The sequence below is a fragment of the Struthio camelus genome, chromosome 4 (assembly GCF_040807025.1).
Source record: "Struthio camelus isolate bStrCam1 chromosome 4, bStrCam1.hap1, whole genome shotgun sequence".
NCBI classification, from domain to species: Eukaryota; Metazoa; Chordata; class Aves; order Struthioniformes; family Struthionidae; genus Struthio; species Struthio camelus.
The window spans coordinates 77,609,135-77,622,077 of NC_090945.1; the positions used below are offsets into that span (position 1 = coordinate 77,609,135).

The following is a 12,943-nucleotide window of genomic DNA, read 5'->3' on the forward strand; positions in this document are numbered from 1 at the left end:
AGTAGCCGGCTGTGTGGGGTGGGGGGCTTGCTCGTAGCGGGAGGGGAACGGCCGCAGCAGGATCCCTTCTGCCCTCCGCCTCTTCGTGCCGTCCTGCCCCGGGACGGCTCTTAGCCGGCATCGCCTTGGGAGCGTAGGCAGCGGGCGGCGGCGGCTGTCCCGGAGTTGGGGACTGCTCAGCGGGCGTTTGGGCTTATGGCCACTGGGAAAAAGCCTGCACGGGTCCCTGAGGACCCCCTTTCCGGTGCTGCTTAAGGCCATGCTAAGTCCGTGCTGGGGACTGCGAGCACGGGTTAGAGGTTCTTCAGAGGTCCTGAGGCGTTGCCTTTGATGTCTGATGGCGGCCTGAGCGGCTGTGTCTGCCTGCCTTTCGCATATGTGTGCATAAACCTACAAGTAGGCGAGTTCCTTCTTTGTTTGTTTTACTTTGAAGACGGTCCTTTTATAGCACGCAAGACTGAGGGCACTTAGGGGACTGCACTAGGACATGATGCCTGAATAACAAATGCTGTTCTTTATGTGTAATTCATAACGCCAAGTAAAAACAGAAACCAAATTTCAGAAGAATGCGTTTGTCCTTTCAGCCTTTATGTCTCCCTGGAAAGTTGGCAAAGTGATTTTTTTTTTTTTTCTGGTGAAATATATGCCTTAGAACCGAGGTGTTTAATAAGGCTAAACTCTTTAAAAAAAAAAAAAAACAGAACGGAAAACAAAAAACTGAATATTGCACCCCTAAAAATGCAAGCAAAGCCTCCTGAAATTCTTGATAAGTTGTCCTATTCTTTTGCTTTTGTTGCTCATTCTTTAAGATAAGTGGTCAAGATAAAACCAATTGTGCGATTTAAGGATTCTCCAAAAAAAAAAAAAAAACCCCACCCACCCACCTACCAAACCTCAAAGCTGATGTTTTGCATGCTGAGGGGAAATGCTCCCTTTTCTTGTAACATTTTAATTATGATTCCTCTCACAATAGAGTATACTCGTTTGTGCACAACTTTTTTTTGTGTGTTGATTAATAAATAACTGCCTTATTACATTCTGATGTCATATTAGAGGGCTTCTTGTCCATTGTCAGAGGAAACTTTAAAATGGAGATTTGGAAGACAAGATTCTACTGGCTAAATAAAAATAAATGTCTGTAAGCAAGATCTTGAAGTGCAAGGTAACGTCGTTTTGACTTTGGTTTTAGAATAGACTGACCTCCCCTTATTTTGGAGGTGTTTTAAGATTATTTTTTAGTTTAATGTGGGAGAAACTGTGCAAGTAAATGACTTCTGCAGGACACTGACCTACTCCAGATTTATCCATGTTCCTTTCAATTAATGTTGATACCCTCTTTTATTAGTACAGTTTTTGTCAATTAAGAATATAAGTGTTTGCAAGGATCTGGGATTTAATTGATATTAGAATTGATAATTAATTAATTAATTTGATGACCAAAATATATTAAGGCATCCCTGAAACAGAAACTGGCTCTTATACTTTGAATAGCCATTCTAAACCAGGATAAGATTCAGTTTTCTGATGTGATCTGACACTTGCTTTCTCCTGTGCAGACTGTTTTTTATTAAAATACTGAACACTCATTAAAAAAGACAAAAAATACTGCTGGAATAATATCCCTGATATTTCATATATTTGGATCTTTTCTGCGTACAAAAATATTTTAATCATGAGCTGTGGAAATCAGTTTGTGGAAACTCTTAAGAAAATTGGGTATCCAAAAGCTGAGGAGCTTAATGGAGAAGATTTTGACTGGCTGTTTGAGTCTGTGGAAGATAAATCGTTTCTGGAGTGGTTTTGTGGAAATGTAAATGAGCAGCATGTGGTATCTGAAAAAGAACTGCAGGATTTTAATAATCTTATTGAATCTGGAAAGCCCATTTTGGAAGGAAGTGCACTGGATGAAGTCCTTAAAACCTGTAAGTCTTTGGATTCGAAGAACAATAGTCAGGGGGAGGAAGAAGAAGAGGAAGAACTTAAGAAATTAGAGAATGAATTTCAAACCCTTCAGAAGATGAAAAATCTTAACGTTCATCGATGTAATAAGCTTCAAATGATGTCTTCCACAAACAGCCAGATGTTACAGGCATTAAAGGGCAAAGAGGAGGAGGCACTTAAAGCTGTGAAAGAAGGCCTGGGAGTGCTTACTGCAGAAAATAATAAGCTTAATAATGAACTGCTGTCCCTTATTGATGGAGTTAAGAAACTGGCCTCTTTCTTCACTGCTTCAGATTCAGAACAAGGATTAGGTCCACATCCAGTGTTTTTTTCCCAGCTTTCTTTGGACAAGTATTTGTCTCAGGAAGAACAAAGCACTGCAGCCCTTACTTCATACACAAAAAAACATTTTTTTCAAGGTATGTCTGAATTAGTTGAAAGTTCACATGAAGAAAACTTTCAGCTTGGCGATATAAGCAAACAAGTGACTTGTGATGAAACTAATGAAGTTTGTGAAGAAAGTCATGAGATGGCTAGGCTGCAAACAGCATATATTTGTGCTCAGCATCAGCTGATTCAAATGAAAGCTAAAGAAGAGAGTATGAATTCAGCTATACAATGTGCAGAGAACATGCTGCATTCCTTAAAGACCAAGGTAAGCTGTGAAAGACGATATAAGATAGTGGAATTTTAAACAGAGGCAGGCATGTTAAATGGGATCTGGCATGTTAAAAAGAACCACTGAGCGTTGTTAAAAGCTGTACTTTGTCAAAATTTTGGTCAGGCTCACAAAACTCACCTTGTGAAATACCTCCAGGTTCTATGGTCACAATTAAATGTGCTCTGCCATATTTACCAGTTTCTGTCTTCTCTAATTATTACCTTAAAAAAACTAAACTAAACTAAACTCTAAAGGTATTATTAATTATGAAATTTGAAATTTTGAATTATTACTCCTTCTCAGTTGTTTCTACAACAAACAAAAGTTTAACTTTAGTTAAATTTTGGGGGTATTGGGCAGCTAATATGATAAGTGTGTTTCTGTTTATTTTGCATAGAATAAACTTGAAAAGTTTTACTTCACTGACTCTTTTGAAACTCAGATATTTGTAATACGGTGGCATTATGGTGCTGTGTTTTACATACCAATGGAGTAGTTGAAGCACCAGAGATCTCTCAATAAGTGAATGGCAGGCAAATATGACTAGTGGAATGTAAGAAGGTGAAGGAGTCCTAACAAAAGGAGGAAAATTAACTTGTGCCACAGTCATGGCCTGTCTCACCGGTGGCATCATGTCGGTTTGTGTTTTTTCATTTATGAATGGCTAGCTTATAGGGCCTGATTAAACACATTTGAAAAAGAGATATTCTGATAGCAGTGTTGAGTCCATGCAGCTGAATATAAAAATACGTATGTTTGCTTAGGAGATCTTAGTTAGGAATACTTGAAATGTGCCCTAAGCAAAATTCAGTTCTTCGCTCTTTCCGCAATAAGCTGTTTTCCAGCACTGCAATAGAATGGAATTCCTATTTATTGAAATACTTTTGTCTGATACCTGCCTTTTAAATGACTATTTGCCTCGTGATATGTTGTAAAGGACTGCAGAGCTGCTTGTGGGGTTGTCGTTTCATTATGTATCTTGTCAGTGATTTTGTGCCATGAGCGTATAATCCTTCCTTGAACTGAAGTAAAATATGTTAGGGAAGTGGTAGGAAGAAAGGTGAGCAAAAATGTTAGGGAACCGTGAAGAAATTGACAAAAATTTTGCTTTACGCAGGGAATTGAAAAACAAAACCTCGAGACAAGAATATCTAGTTTAAATGATGAAATTTCAACAATTAAAAAACATATTGCTCAGATAAACAATGAAGATCTGCCTTCCCTTTTGAAAGAGAATGCTCGACTGTTAAATGTGCCCGTGGTGAAAGGAGACTTTGATCGTCAGATTGCTCGGCAGGACTACTACGCTTCAAGACAAGATGAAATATGCCACCATTTGATAAGACAGAAAGCATCATTTGAACTTATTGAGCTAGCTTATGAAATTGAATTGAGGAAACATAAAGACATCCGTTGTCAACTTGAAAATTTGGTAGAGTATCTGAAACGGAGCAGCAATGAGTTGGAACAGAGACTGCAGATAATGTCTGAGCTAGCTCAACGTGCAAGGCCAAGGAACACTATTGATTCAAAGGATGATTTTTCTCGTGGGTAAGTGTTATGGTCATTGCTGAACTTTGATTTACTTTAAACTAATATTGGGGTGATAAAAGCTTAGGTAATCTAAGGTTAAGCTGTTAGGTTGTTTGGTTCTTAGTTACTGAGAAGCTCTAATTAGCTATAGCGAGTATTGAAAGTTCCCAGGACTGAAGCCTTGGAGACATGAGACTTGCCTCTTGGGTATCCTTTGAAAAGTTCTTTTCAGGCTTGCCTGAAGAAAAGCTGTTCAAGTTTCCATCTTGTTAATGTTGCTGAAGCTTTTCTACGTGATGTCCAGAAAAAAATGAATGTCCGAAGCCAAACCTTTCTCACATGCTGCTCTAGGACCTCTTGAAAATTATTCTAGAAGCGTAGATGTAGAGAGCTGTTAATACAGTGAATTCCTAGACTGTATACATATCATCAGCTTAGCTTGCAAAACCCCCAGTGTTGGGGGAGGACAAACACGAGGAGAGGAACAAATCCTGGAACGTATGAAATGTGTTTAATTCATTGTTACTGCTTCTTGATTTGCCATCTGCCTTCTGAGTCTTGTCACCCATGTTGTTTTACCGACTAATTAAGTTTCCTTGTAGCTCAGGTGATACAGGAGGAGCATGTGCTGTCTTGCTGTCACCTCCAGACTCTGAAGCGTGAGGCATGTTGTATAATTATAGGTGTTTTAATGTCAGACCTTTTCCCCATCGTTAAAAAGCTGCTTTAAGTGTTTTACATTAAGCTACATTAAGTGATGGTTGGATACAGTCTTGAGCGGTGAAGGAATGCCAGAATTAGGTAGCGTTAATTTTGCTCCCATTGTGCCAATGACATGTTGACAATGTTTTTGTTCAAGTTTATTATTAAATCTCCAAATCATTGAATCAGAACGCTATCTGGCTGCCTTTTAAAGGCTAGCCTTAGTGTTCGTGATTACGAAGAGAAGCTGAAAAAATTATAAGCCCTGAAGGGTTTGTAAGCAAGAGATACTTGTAAGAAACTCAGTTACTTTTGAAATATTACTCCTGCTCTTATTAAAGCCCATCTGATGCCTTATTGGGGTACAGCTCATGATGATTTTAATGTGCAGAGGTGGTAGTAACAACTCAGAAGCTTTGAGTAATCGTATTGGACTCTTCCTGATGTGGTTAAGAATACAGTTTGCTATAGCAAGTATTGCTGTCTTTTGCATGACTCATAACTTCTTGGAGAATTTCATAGCAGTCTCTCCATAGATAGAAAATGGGAATTAGTCCAGTAAACATGAAAATGTCATAGAGACTTCCCTTATTTTTCATTGGCCATTGAAGTCTGTTGTTTTTCAACACTTAAGAAAATGGGGTCCTATTTTCCTGCCCTTTAAATATAGGGAAATAGATTGTAAAAGTGCACTTTGTCAACCTCCTTTGACATTTGATGTGTACTTATGACATTTCAAACCAAGAGTTTATTTCTATTACTTTATTTTAATATTGAAATACTTTGGACTCATATTTAACTATGCACTAGCTACGTATAGATAGAATCATGAAATCCATGGGAGACAGAGCATTTTAGTAAGAGTACCTGAGCGATACTGTCCTATACTAGTCCTCAGTCTTACTCCTCAGTGAGCATGAAAAAGCTTCCTCTTGACTAATCAAATAATGTCTGGAATGCATAGGAAACTTAATGCTTATACATCTAACTTTATTTGTTACAGACTATACCAGCTTCTGGAAGGAGAAAATAAGAAACAACAGTTGTTTAAAACATACGAAAGCCTTGAGCAGATGGCTCAGAAGTTAAAGCAGGACTGTGCTACAGTACAAGATCAGCTAGCAGCGTCTTCCCAAGAACAGTCTCTCTTTTTGTCCAAGTTAGACAGTGATATAGATACCCTTTGTGATACTCTGTATTGTGGAGGAAATCAAATATTACTTAGTAGTCAGGTAAGTCCTTATGCAGCGGCTTCTGAAATTATGTTCGTGCATGTCCTTTTACTGAGATGAATATAGCATGAAGCTTGTAGTCAGACTGGTTACTGCATGTCAGCTAACAAGTTTATTGCAGTAACGATAACGGGCTCAGTAGTTACGTTGTTCTTAGCACACTGCAAATGTGGGATTTGATTTATGTTGGCAGATAACTTTTTGATTCTTAGAAAATAGTTGCATCTAATTTTCACTTCCTTTCAAAAGCATATGCAGTCATGTATTATTAATAAGTGTATGGGAAGTATGTCTTCAAGCTAATATGGTCGCTATAAAATTTGTTTAAGATTCTTTCTATCTCTGAGAGGCCCCCCCCACCCCACCCCCCTGAATTCTGTAATATCTATATAATATGGTGTGGCCCTTAAAAAGCCTGGCCTTGAGAGGCTCCTTGTAGACAGAATAAGGGTATCAGAATTTTGAAGTGGAAAATCTAACTACAGAACTCCTAGATGTTCCCTTTAGAACATCTTTTAAGAGAGGATAGGGATTTTTAAGTGCAACTTGTTACAGTTTCTAAGTAAATAATAAATATCTCAAAAGTGGATTGTGAGAAGGCTACCTAGGTAATTACCTTCCTAGGTAATACTTCCTTAGTTAAGTACATAAAAATATATTAAACACTTCCATTTATCAACTGAATTTGCAACATATAGAACAGTTTTTATTGAAAAATGAAACTTTGTATTTAGGATAATACCTATTTAGGGATTACAGGTTATTAAATCTATCAGATGACATCTTATTACCTAAAGTACTGTTACCTCTTAAAACATAGCAACATCTCTTTCCATTGATACTGTTTCTCAGGAAAAGTAGTTTATTTCTTCTAATTAGGAGATAATATGCAAGTAGATGACTAGCCTACCCACACTGAATTATCATAAGAATAATGGGAAAATTCTAGCTGCTAATTAGAGGTTTCATTTTAAATTTGAATTTCTTTTATTCCTTCTTTAAGGACTAACTATAAATACTTGAATAAAAATGTCATTCAACCATCTTTATCTAGTAGACAGCCAGATTCTCATGGTCTTAACTCATCTGTTTTACTAGACAAATAAATGAAATTAAGTTCTTATAACATGATGTGAGTATGCTTACATGTACCTCTAAAGTTGCACGAAGTGAAAAGAACCCTTTATATCCTGTATTTCTGTTGTTTCTGAGGAATTGTTTTCATAGAAATCACTTCTCAAAGGAAGTGGCTTCCAAAAGCAAAAGCTTTTGTATTTGAATTAACAGTGCTAAGGTAATAAACTTTTTCTTGTATTTCTGTTAGGAACTTACTGAGCAGTTTCATCAAATGGACGTTCACTTAAATGAATTAAATCAGCTCATTATGGATCTTCTTGCTGATGTAAAGGCAAAGAGAAACTTTTTAGAATCTAATAAGCTGCATCAGATGGAAAGAAACTTGTATGTGTATTTTTTCAAAGATGAAGACCACTTGAAAGAGATGGTGGAGAAGCTTGAGCAGCAGTCTAAGGCTAAAACCAGTGATGTAGAAGATGAAAGTCTTGCTGCCAGTGAAGTTCTTGATATTTAAACTCCAGCGTAGTGTTAAGATATGAAAACATGTTGATGTTAACCGTCTTCAAGTTACGGAAAAATAAGTATTAGCTTATCAAAGCTAACATATATCCATCATTGCAACGTATGTTTAGCTGCTGCAGTTATCAAGTTTGGATTATATGCTGCTTTATGGCTTTTGGCATCTGCTTGTTCACGTTTCCATTTTGACAAAGTTTTCTTTGGTATGAAAAAATACACTGGGTACTTAATGAATTACATAACAGACTGCTCTTCTGCTAGCCTGTATGTTGATTACCATTATGTACAGCGGGGCGCAAAACAAGGTTTCATGCCCTTGAGATACGTCTTTGTGCATGCTAAGGGCCTTTTCGTATACACTCTGAAAAGTAAATGTGGAGAAGGCGTTCTGGATTTTTGAACGTGAATGTACTGTGCGTCTTTCAAAGAAGAAAGTTCTCCAAGGCAAACATTTTGTGATTGCTTCCCTTAAAGTTCGTCTAAGACGACAGGTTTTTTGGTTGTTTTGTTTTCATCTAGAAATGTGTCGGAATGTGTACCAGAATCTGTTTTATGTACCAGGACCATCTGTTTTAAGACTGTTTTTAAGATTGTTCTTATATCTTCTTCTTTAACTTATGATCTGTGTTCTCTGCTGAAACCAGTCCGTACTCCTACCAGATTCTTCAAAGAAAAAGAAATTTGAATTTCCTTTTTGGACTTAGGGCCTTTTGAGGATCTTTTGTTGCAGCAAATTTGGAATGTGCTCTGTAGTTTATAATGATGTGCTTTTAAATTTTAGAATCTCAGCGCTTTTGGACTTCTGCTTTCACTGGCGCTAGACTGTCTATCAAACTCTTGTATCCCAATACAGCAATGGGATTAAATGTACTTTTGTAGTATGATAATTTTCAATCTTTTGTACGTTGGGATCAGCTGTGTTTGGTTTCAAACGTTAGACATGGATAACTGGCAGTAAATTAGTATTAGCTTTATCTTCAGTAACACTAACTTTCTATTTTGACTGCAGACTTTTAACTTTTATATAACTTATTTTTAAGTAATGCATTTCTTTAACTTACTGCTTGGATTTTGTGCTGTTTAATTCTATACATCATGTTTATTATTAAATGTTAAATACTACAATTTAAGATCAATGTTGTCACTATTTCCGGCAAATCTGTGTGTTGGTTTGATATGTATTCTGATGCATGTTGTCTGTTTTATGTTTAGTCTACTAGGTTCAGATTTTGATATGTTCCCTGAATTTGGAGACTGGTGCTTCCTGTCTTGGAAAAGTCAGGGAGCATTTTTACTCTGTACAGGACAGAAATGTTGCTGTTTTATTATAATTAGAGTTAAGAAAAGGTGGGCCTGGGGAAGATTATACTTCTGACTCTTGTAACGTCCAGGAAAGGAAAGCCGTTCTCTCCCCTTTACGCATTCGCAGGGTTACCGTCAAACAACAAACCAGCTTGCACCCTACAGTTCAGTGTTTCGTTCAACAAATCTGTATATTTTCACTATTTCCTTGAACAGTTTCCATGAAAGTCAGTTCCTCGTGACTTTGCATCATGCAGTATCAGAACGCTTTCTCTGCAAGGGTTATGACCACAAGCGTACTACAACTTCTAGGATACCTCCCTATTTTACTTTGTTCAGGGTTCTTAAGTGCTGTGCTATTAATTAAAGGCCTAGCTGAATGCTAGTCTTGGGATTTTCCCCTATCTGAGACTAGTTTCTAGTTAACGTTAGTCACTAACAAGAATTTCAAGATGCTTTTCAGCTTCTGTAACACCAAGTCTCCGACTGATAATCGACTTGTAAATTAGGACTATTATGGAAAGCTTTGGGACAGATCTTACGTATATAGGTCCAAACAGACAATTTTGACCTCTTTGAGCGTGACTTACACTAACCAATACTAATGCAGTTTTATAGATATACCTGTTTGAATTCAGATACAAGTGTCTATGTGTAAATATTCGAGCTTGCAATCTGCCTGTGGTCCGGGGCTAAGAAATATTTCTTTTGTTCACAGGGAAATATGTTATCTGCTTGATGGTTGAACTTGACAGTGTATTTATGCACTGAGTTTAGTGAGAGAAGCTCAGAGTAATAGGTGAATAACTACAGCCCTGTGTAGGAATAATTTACTTAACAACTGTTGGTAGAGCACTTCACCTGTGTACAGCTTGAACCCTGTAAGGATTTTTAAAATGTTATGTGGTTCTCTTATGCGTTGTTCTGATCTAGCTAGATAAGGTCAACAGTCGTCTGTACGGACATCTTTAATTCTCCCCAATATCTTGTATCTAGGGGCTATCCAGTTATTCTGTATGCAAGCATTATAGAATATGGCTACAGGTCAACTGGAAAAGTAACTTATTAAAAAAGGATAAAATTCAGGACAATATTAACTGTAGTGAAAAATTGCAAAGACTTAAGTGTTGTGGAGCTATTTCTTAAATTGACAAATGAACTATAACAACTACTTTAATATTTTTAAATTAATAGTACTTGATTATTTCAATGATACAAAATTTAAGGAATAGAGGTCTTTTTTTTTTAATTAGTGATGTGTTTTCTGGGGAAAAAGTACTTATCTTTGAAATCACGATAGTAACCCTTCTCCGTTTCATCTTGTGAGGATGATATTTTTTGCAGTTATTTCCTGAAGGGTTGTTTTTTTTTTTCTTTCCTTAAAACCTGAGCAATGTTTTTATAGCCTGACACTGGAGCACAAACCAATGACAATAGTATACATATGTATACACTGGAAATAGGCTTGTTTAAAGACATTGTGGGGAGGGGGATGTATTTCAGATATAAATTATTATTAATTCTTATGTAAGTGCTGACTATGTTTTGTGCCCCTAATATTTTGCCCAATTCATGTGTGTATTGTGTTTAGGTTTAGAGCATTAAAGAATGGAGCATTACACATCATCTGTAGGATGTGAGGTTTCTAAAGTGCCTTTATCTGATATCGCTCAGAGGATTATGTCAGCTTTGCAGTCTATTCCTGTAGAAGAAGCTCAGGCTAGCAGAAAAAATGACCGGAGTGAGTAAACCTTAGTCTGTTTAAACGTGTATATTTTCAGTTGAAAAAAACAGAAAATGATTCCAGGAATCCAAACTTAGAAACAATCACTGTGTGGTGAATTGTTTTAACAAAATTGTTTTGTATCTAGATTTAATGAGCTTCTCTAACCCTCCTCAAGGTGTTCATTCCTTCCCCCATCTTCCCCCACCCTGCAACTTGGCCTTTAAGCCTCTGGCAGTATTACTTCCATTTGTATGCCTTGAATGCACGTTTGGTCATGAATGGTAAATTGAAATAGAGATGATTCCAGGGTACTTTAATTTCCTAAGATTAGACTGCATCTACTAAATGCTAGTTTTAGCTGCAATGATTCCAAACAATTTGAAACATCTTTTTATGCACTCTGATATTTTTAGTGGACCTTCCCTTAGCAAGCTGATTTAATTCACTCTGTAGATGTATTAAGAAATACTGGCTAACCAGTAATCATAGTTTTCTAACTTTCTGAGGATTTTTGATCTTTTCTTCTGAAAATCCACACATATGGGTTTAAACTCGAGGTTTTGTATAAGCTTCTCTGCTTTAAGCAGCCTATTTATAGATATTCTTTTGATTATGAACATTTTAAACGTTACTGAAATTCTTCTGTGGGGTTCCAGTCAATACCTGACTGTATTTAAAATAAAACAAAACCAAATCTCTAGTCCCTATTAAAAATTGACTGTCTAGGTTCACAGGTATAGAAAATGAATTAAGCTGTAATTGTTTGAGAAGTATGCTGGGAATTTTCTGATTAATAATGCTATGTCAGCACAAGCACCTAGCATACGGCCAGTATGCCTCAATTTCAGTGTTACTTTCTTGCTAACCTTTTCTTGTTAGAGGCAATAAAATTAGATGACAAGTTCAAACTGTGACTTAACTATTAAGTTAAATGTATGTGTTAACTGTAATCAGGACTGAATATTTAAAGATCACTAGAGAAGCTGGGAACTTGCAAGAATGCCTTTACACTCTCTAGACTTGCATTTAGTTAAAGAACAGATACATATATATTAGCAAAGCATAACCTAGAGCTCCCTGTGAAATTGTAGAAGGAAGAGCTAACAAAAGTCCCAGTGGTAGAGCAAATCAGGTGATGTTAAAGTGCCTAAGCAGGTCTTTGAGCAAAGCCCAACATCTTACTCGGAATATAATGTATGCTAGGAAGGCCTTGCAAGGTGAAGTTTTAAATCTCAATTGTGTGTATTTGTCGGCCAGTTTGGGAGCCCTGCAAAGAAGCAGATAATGAAAGTTAGATTTTTTTTGCTTAATTTCGGTAGTCTGTTTTCAACTATATTCTAGAACATTTTTTGGTCAGCTGAACCTAAGTCTAGCATTTGTTCTTGTGTGCACGGTGTTCACTGAAGCCTCAATTTTACATAAATAACAGTTTAGGTAGTCTTTCAATAGCAGGGAATTAGATCAGTGGAACCTGCTCACCTGAGCAGTGAGAAGGTAGTAGTTGCTTGCTTTGTAAATCAGTGATACCCATTTGACGATACATTTTTATGTAGAAATGATACATTCGGATCAAAAAATTGAGGTTATTTTACAGAAAATCAGACCTCTGTTCTGCCTCAGCTTAATTGTTTTTTACTTCTCTTGCAACCTAGTTGATTTCCCCTCCCTAATTTTCCTGTTCAGTGTTTTCTGTTTTGCAGCTATGAACTCTCTCTACTGTGTGGTGTCTGTGTAGAGTTATATTGTCTGCTCTTGCTCTAACTCTTTGTCAAGCTGTAAAAATTAGAGAATTTTTTTTCAGTACCATGAAGGTATCTGCTATCTTTAGCCAAATGGGTTTGCTATCTTCTTTGTGGTTCTCCTAAATCCTTATTTACTGGGGAGTGAAAGAACAATGTAAGCATTTAGTGTTGCAGCATGTCACGTGACTAGCTTTTTTTTGTTCTTGTTTTCCATTTAGTAATTACTTACGATTGTTTTCTGGCATACGGGCTTAAGAACAAATGTTTAATTGAATTGCTTTTAGGAATTTCCCTGTATATGTAGCTATAGCTGATTGAGGAGTGGATGTGGAGAGAAGAATTTTGTCCTTCCTTTTTAAAAAAAAAAAATAAAATAAATAAAAGTTGGTCTGTTTCAGACTATTGAGCTGCATTTTATTGACAAACTCCTTAAAGATTAAATTCTGCTTACTAGAAAAAAAACTGATTATCTTTAAAAGATAAGTATGGTGTTCAAGTAGGACAAATG

At 36.6% G+C, this 12,943-nt stretch overlaps 2 protein-coding genes across 2 annotated transcripts in view; both read left to right on the forward strand.

The window, feature by feature from the left end:
* Positions 1-12,943, forward strand: part of POLN (DNA polymerase nu) — a 121,338-nt gene that overhangs the window by 272 nt on the left and 108,123 nt on the right. The window contains exon 2 of the mRNA XM_068943556.1: positions 10,559-10,708. Within this exon, the coding sequence (XP_068799657.1) occupies positions 10,576-10,708 (133 nt within the window). The 5' untranslated portion in view covers positions 10,559-10,575. The remainder of the gene's footprint in view (positions 1-10,558; positions 10,709-12,943) is intronic.
* Positions 4-8,795, forward strand: HAUS3 (HAUS augmin like complex subunit 3). The gene is made up of 5 exons (XM_068943551.1): positions 4-1,162; positions 1,557-2,596; positions 3,720-4,153; positions 5,841-6,069; positions 7,394-8,795. The coding sequence occupies exons 2-5, from the start codon at positions 1,673-1,675 to the stop codon at positions 7,658-7,660; spliced, it is 1,854 nt and encodes a 617-aa protein (XP_068799652.1). The 5' UTR covers positions 4-1,162; positions 1,557-1,672; the 3' UTR covers positions 7,661-8,795.

Bases quoted from the DNA above. Each gene is read 5' to 3' on its own strand.
- HAUS3 (XM_068943551.1), top strand. From the start codon at position 1,673: ATGAGCTGTGGAAATCAGTTTGTGGAAACTCTTAAGAAAATTGGGTAT. The intron at 4,154-5,840 runs GTAAGTGTTATG...TATTTGTTACAG, and splicing joins AAGGATGATTTTTCTCGTGG to ACTATACCAGCTTCTGGAAG. The intron at 6,070-7,393 runs GTAAGTCCTTAT...TATTTCTGTTAG, and splicing joins AAATATTACTTAGTAGTCAG to GAACTTACTGAGCAGTTTCA.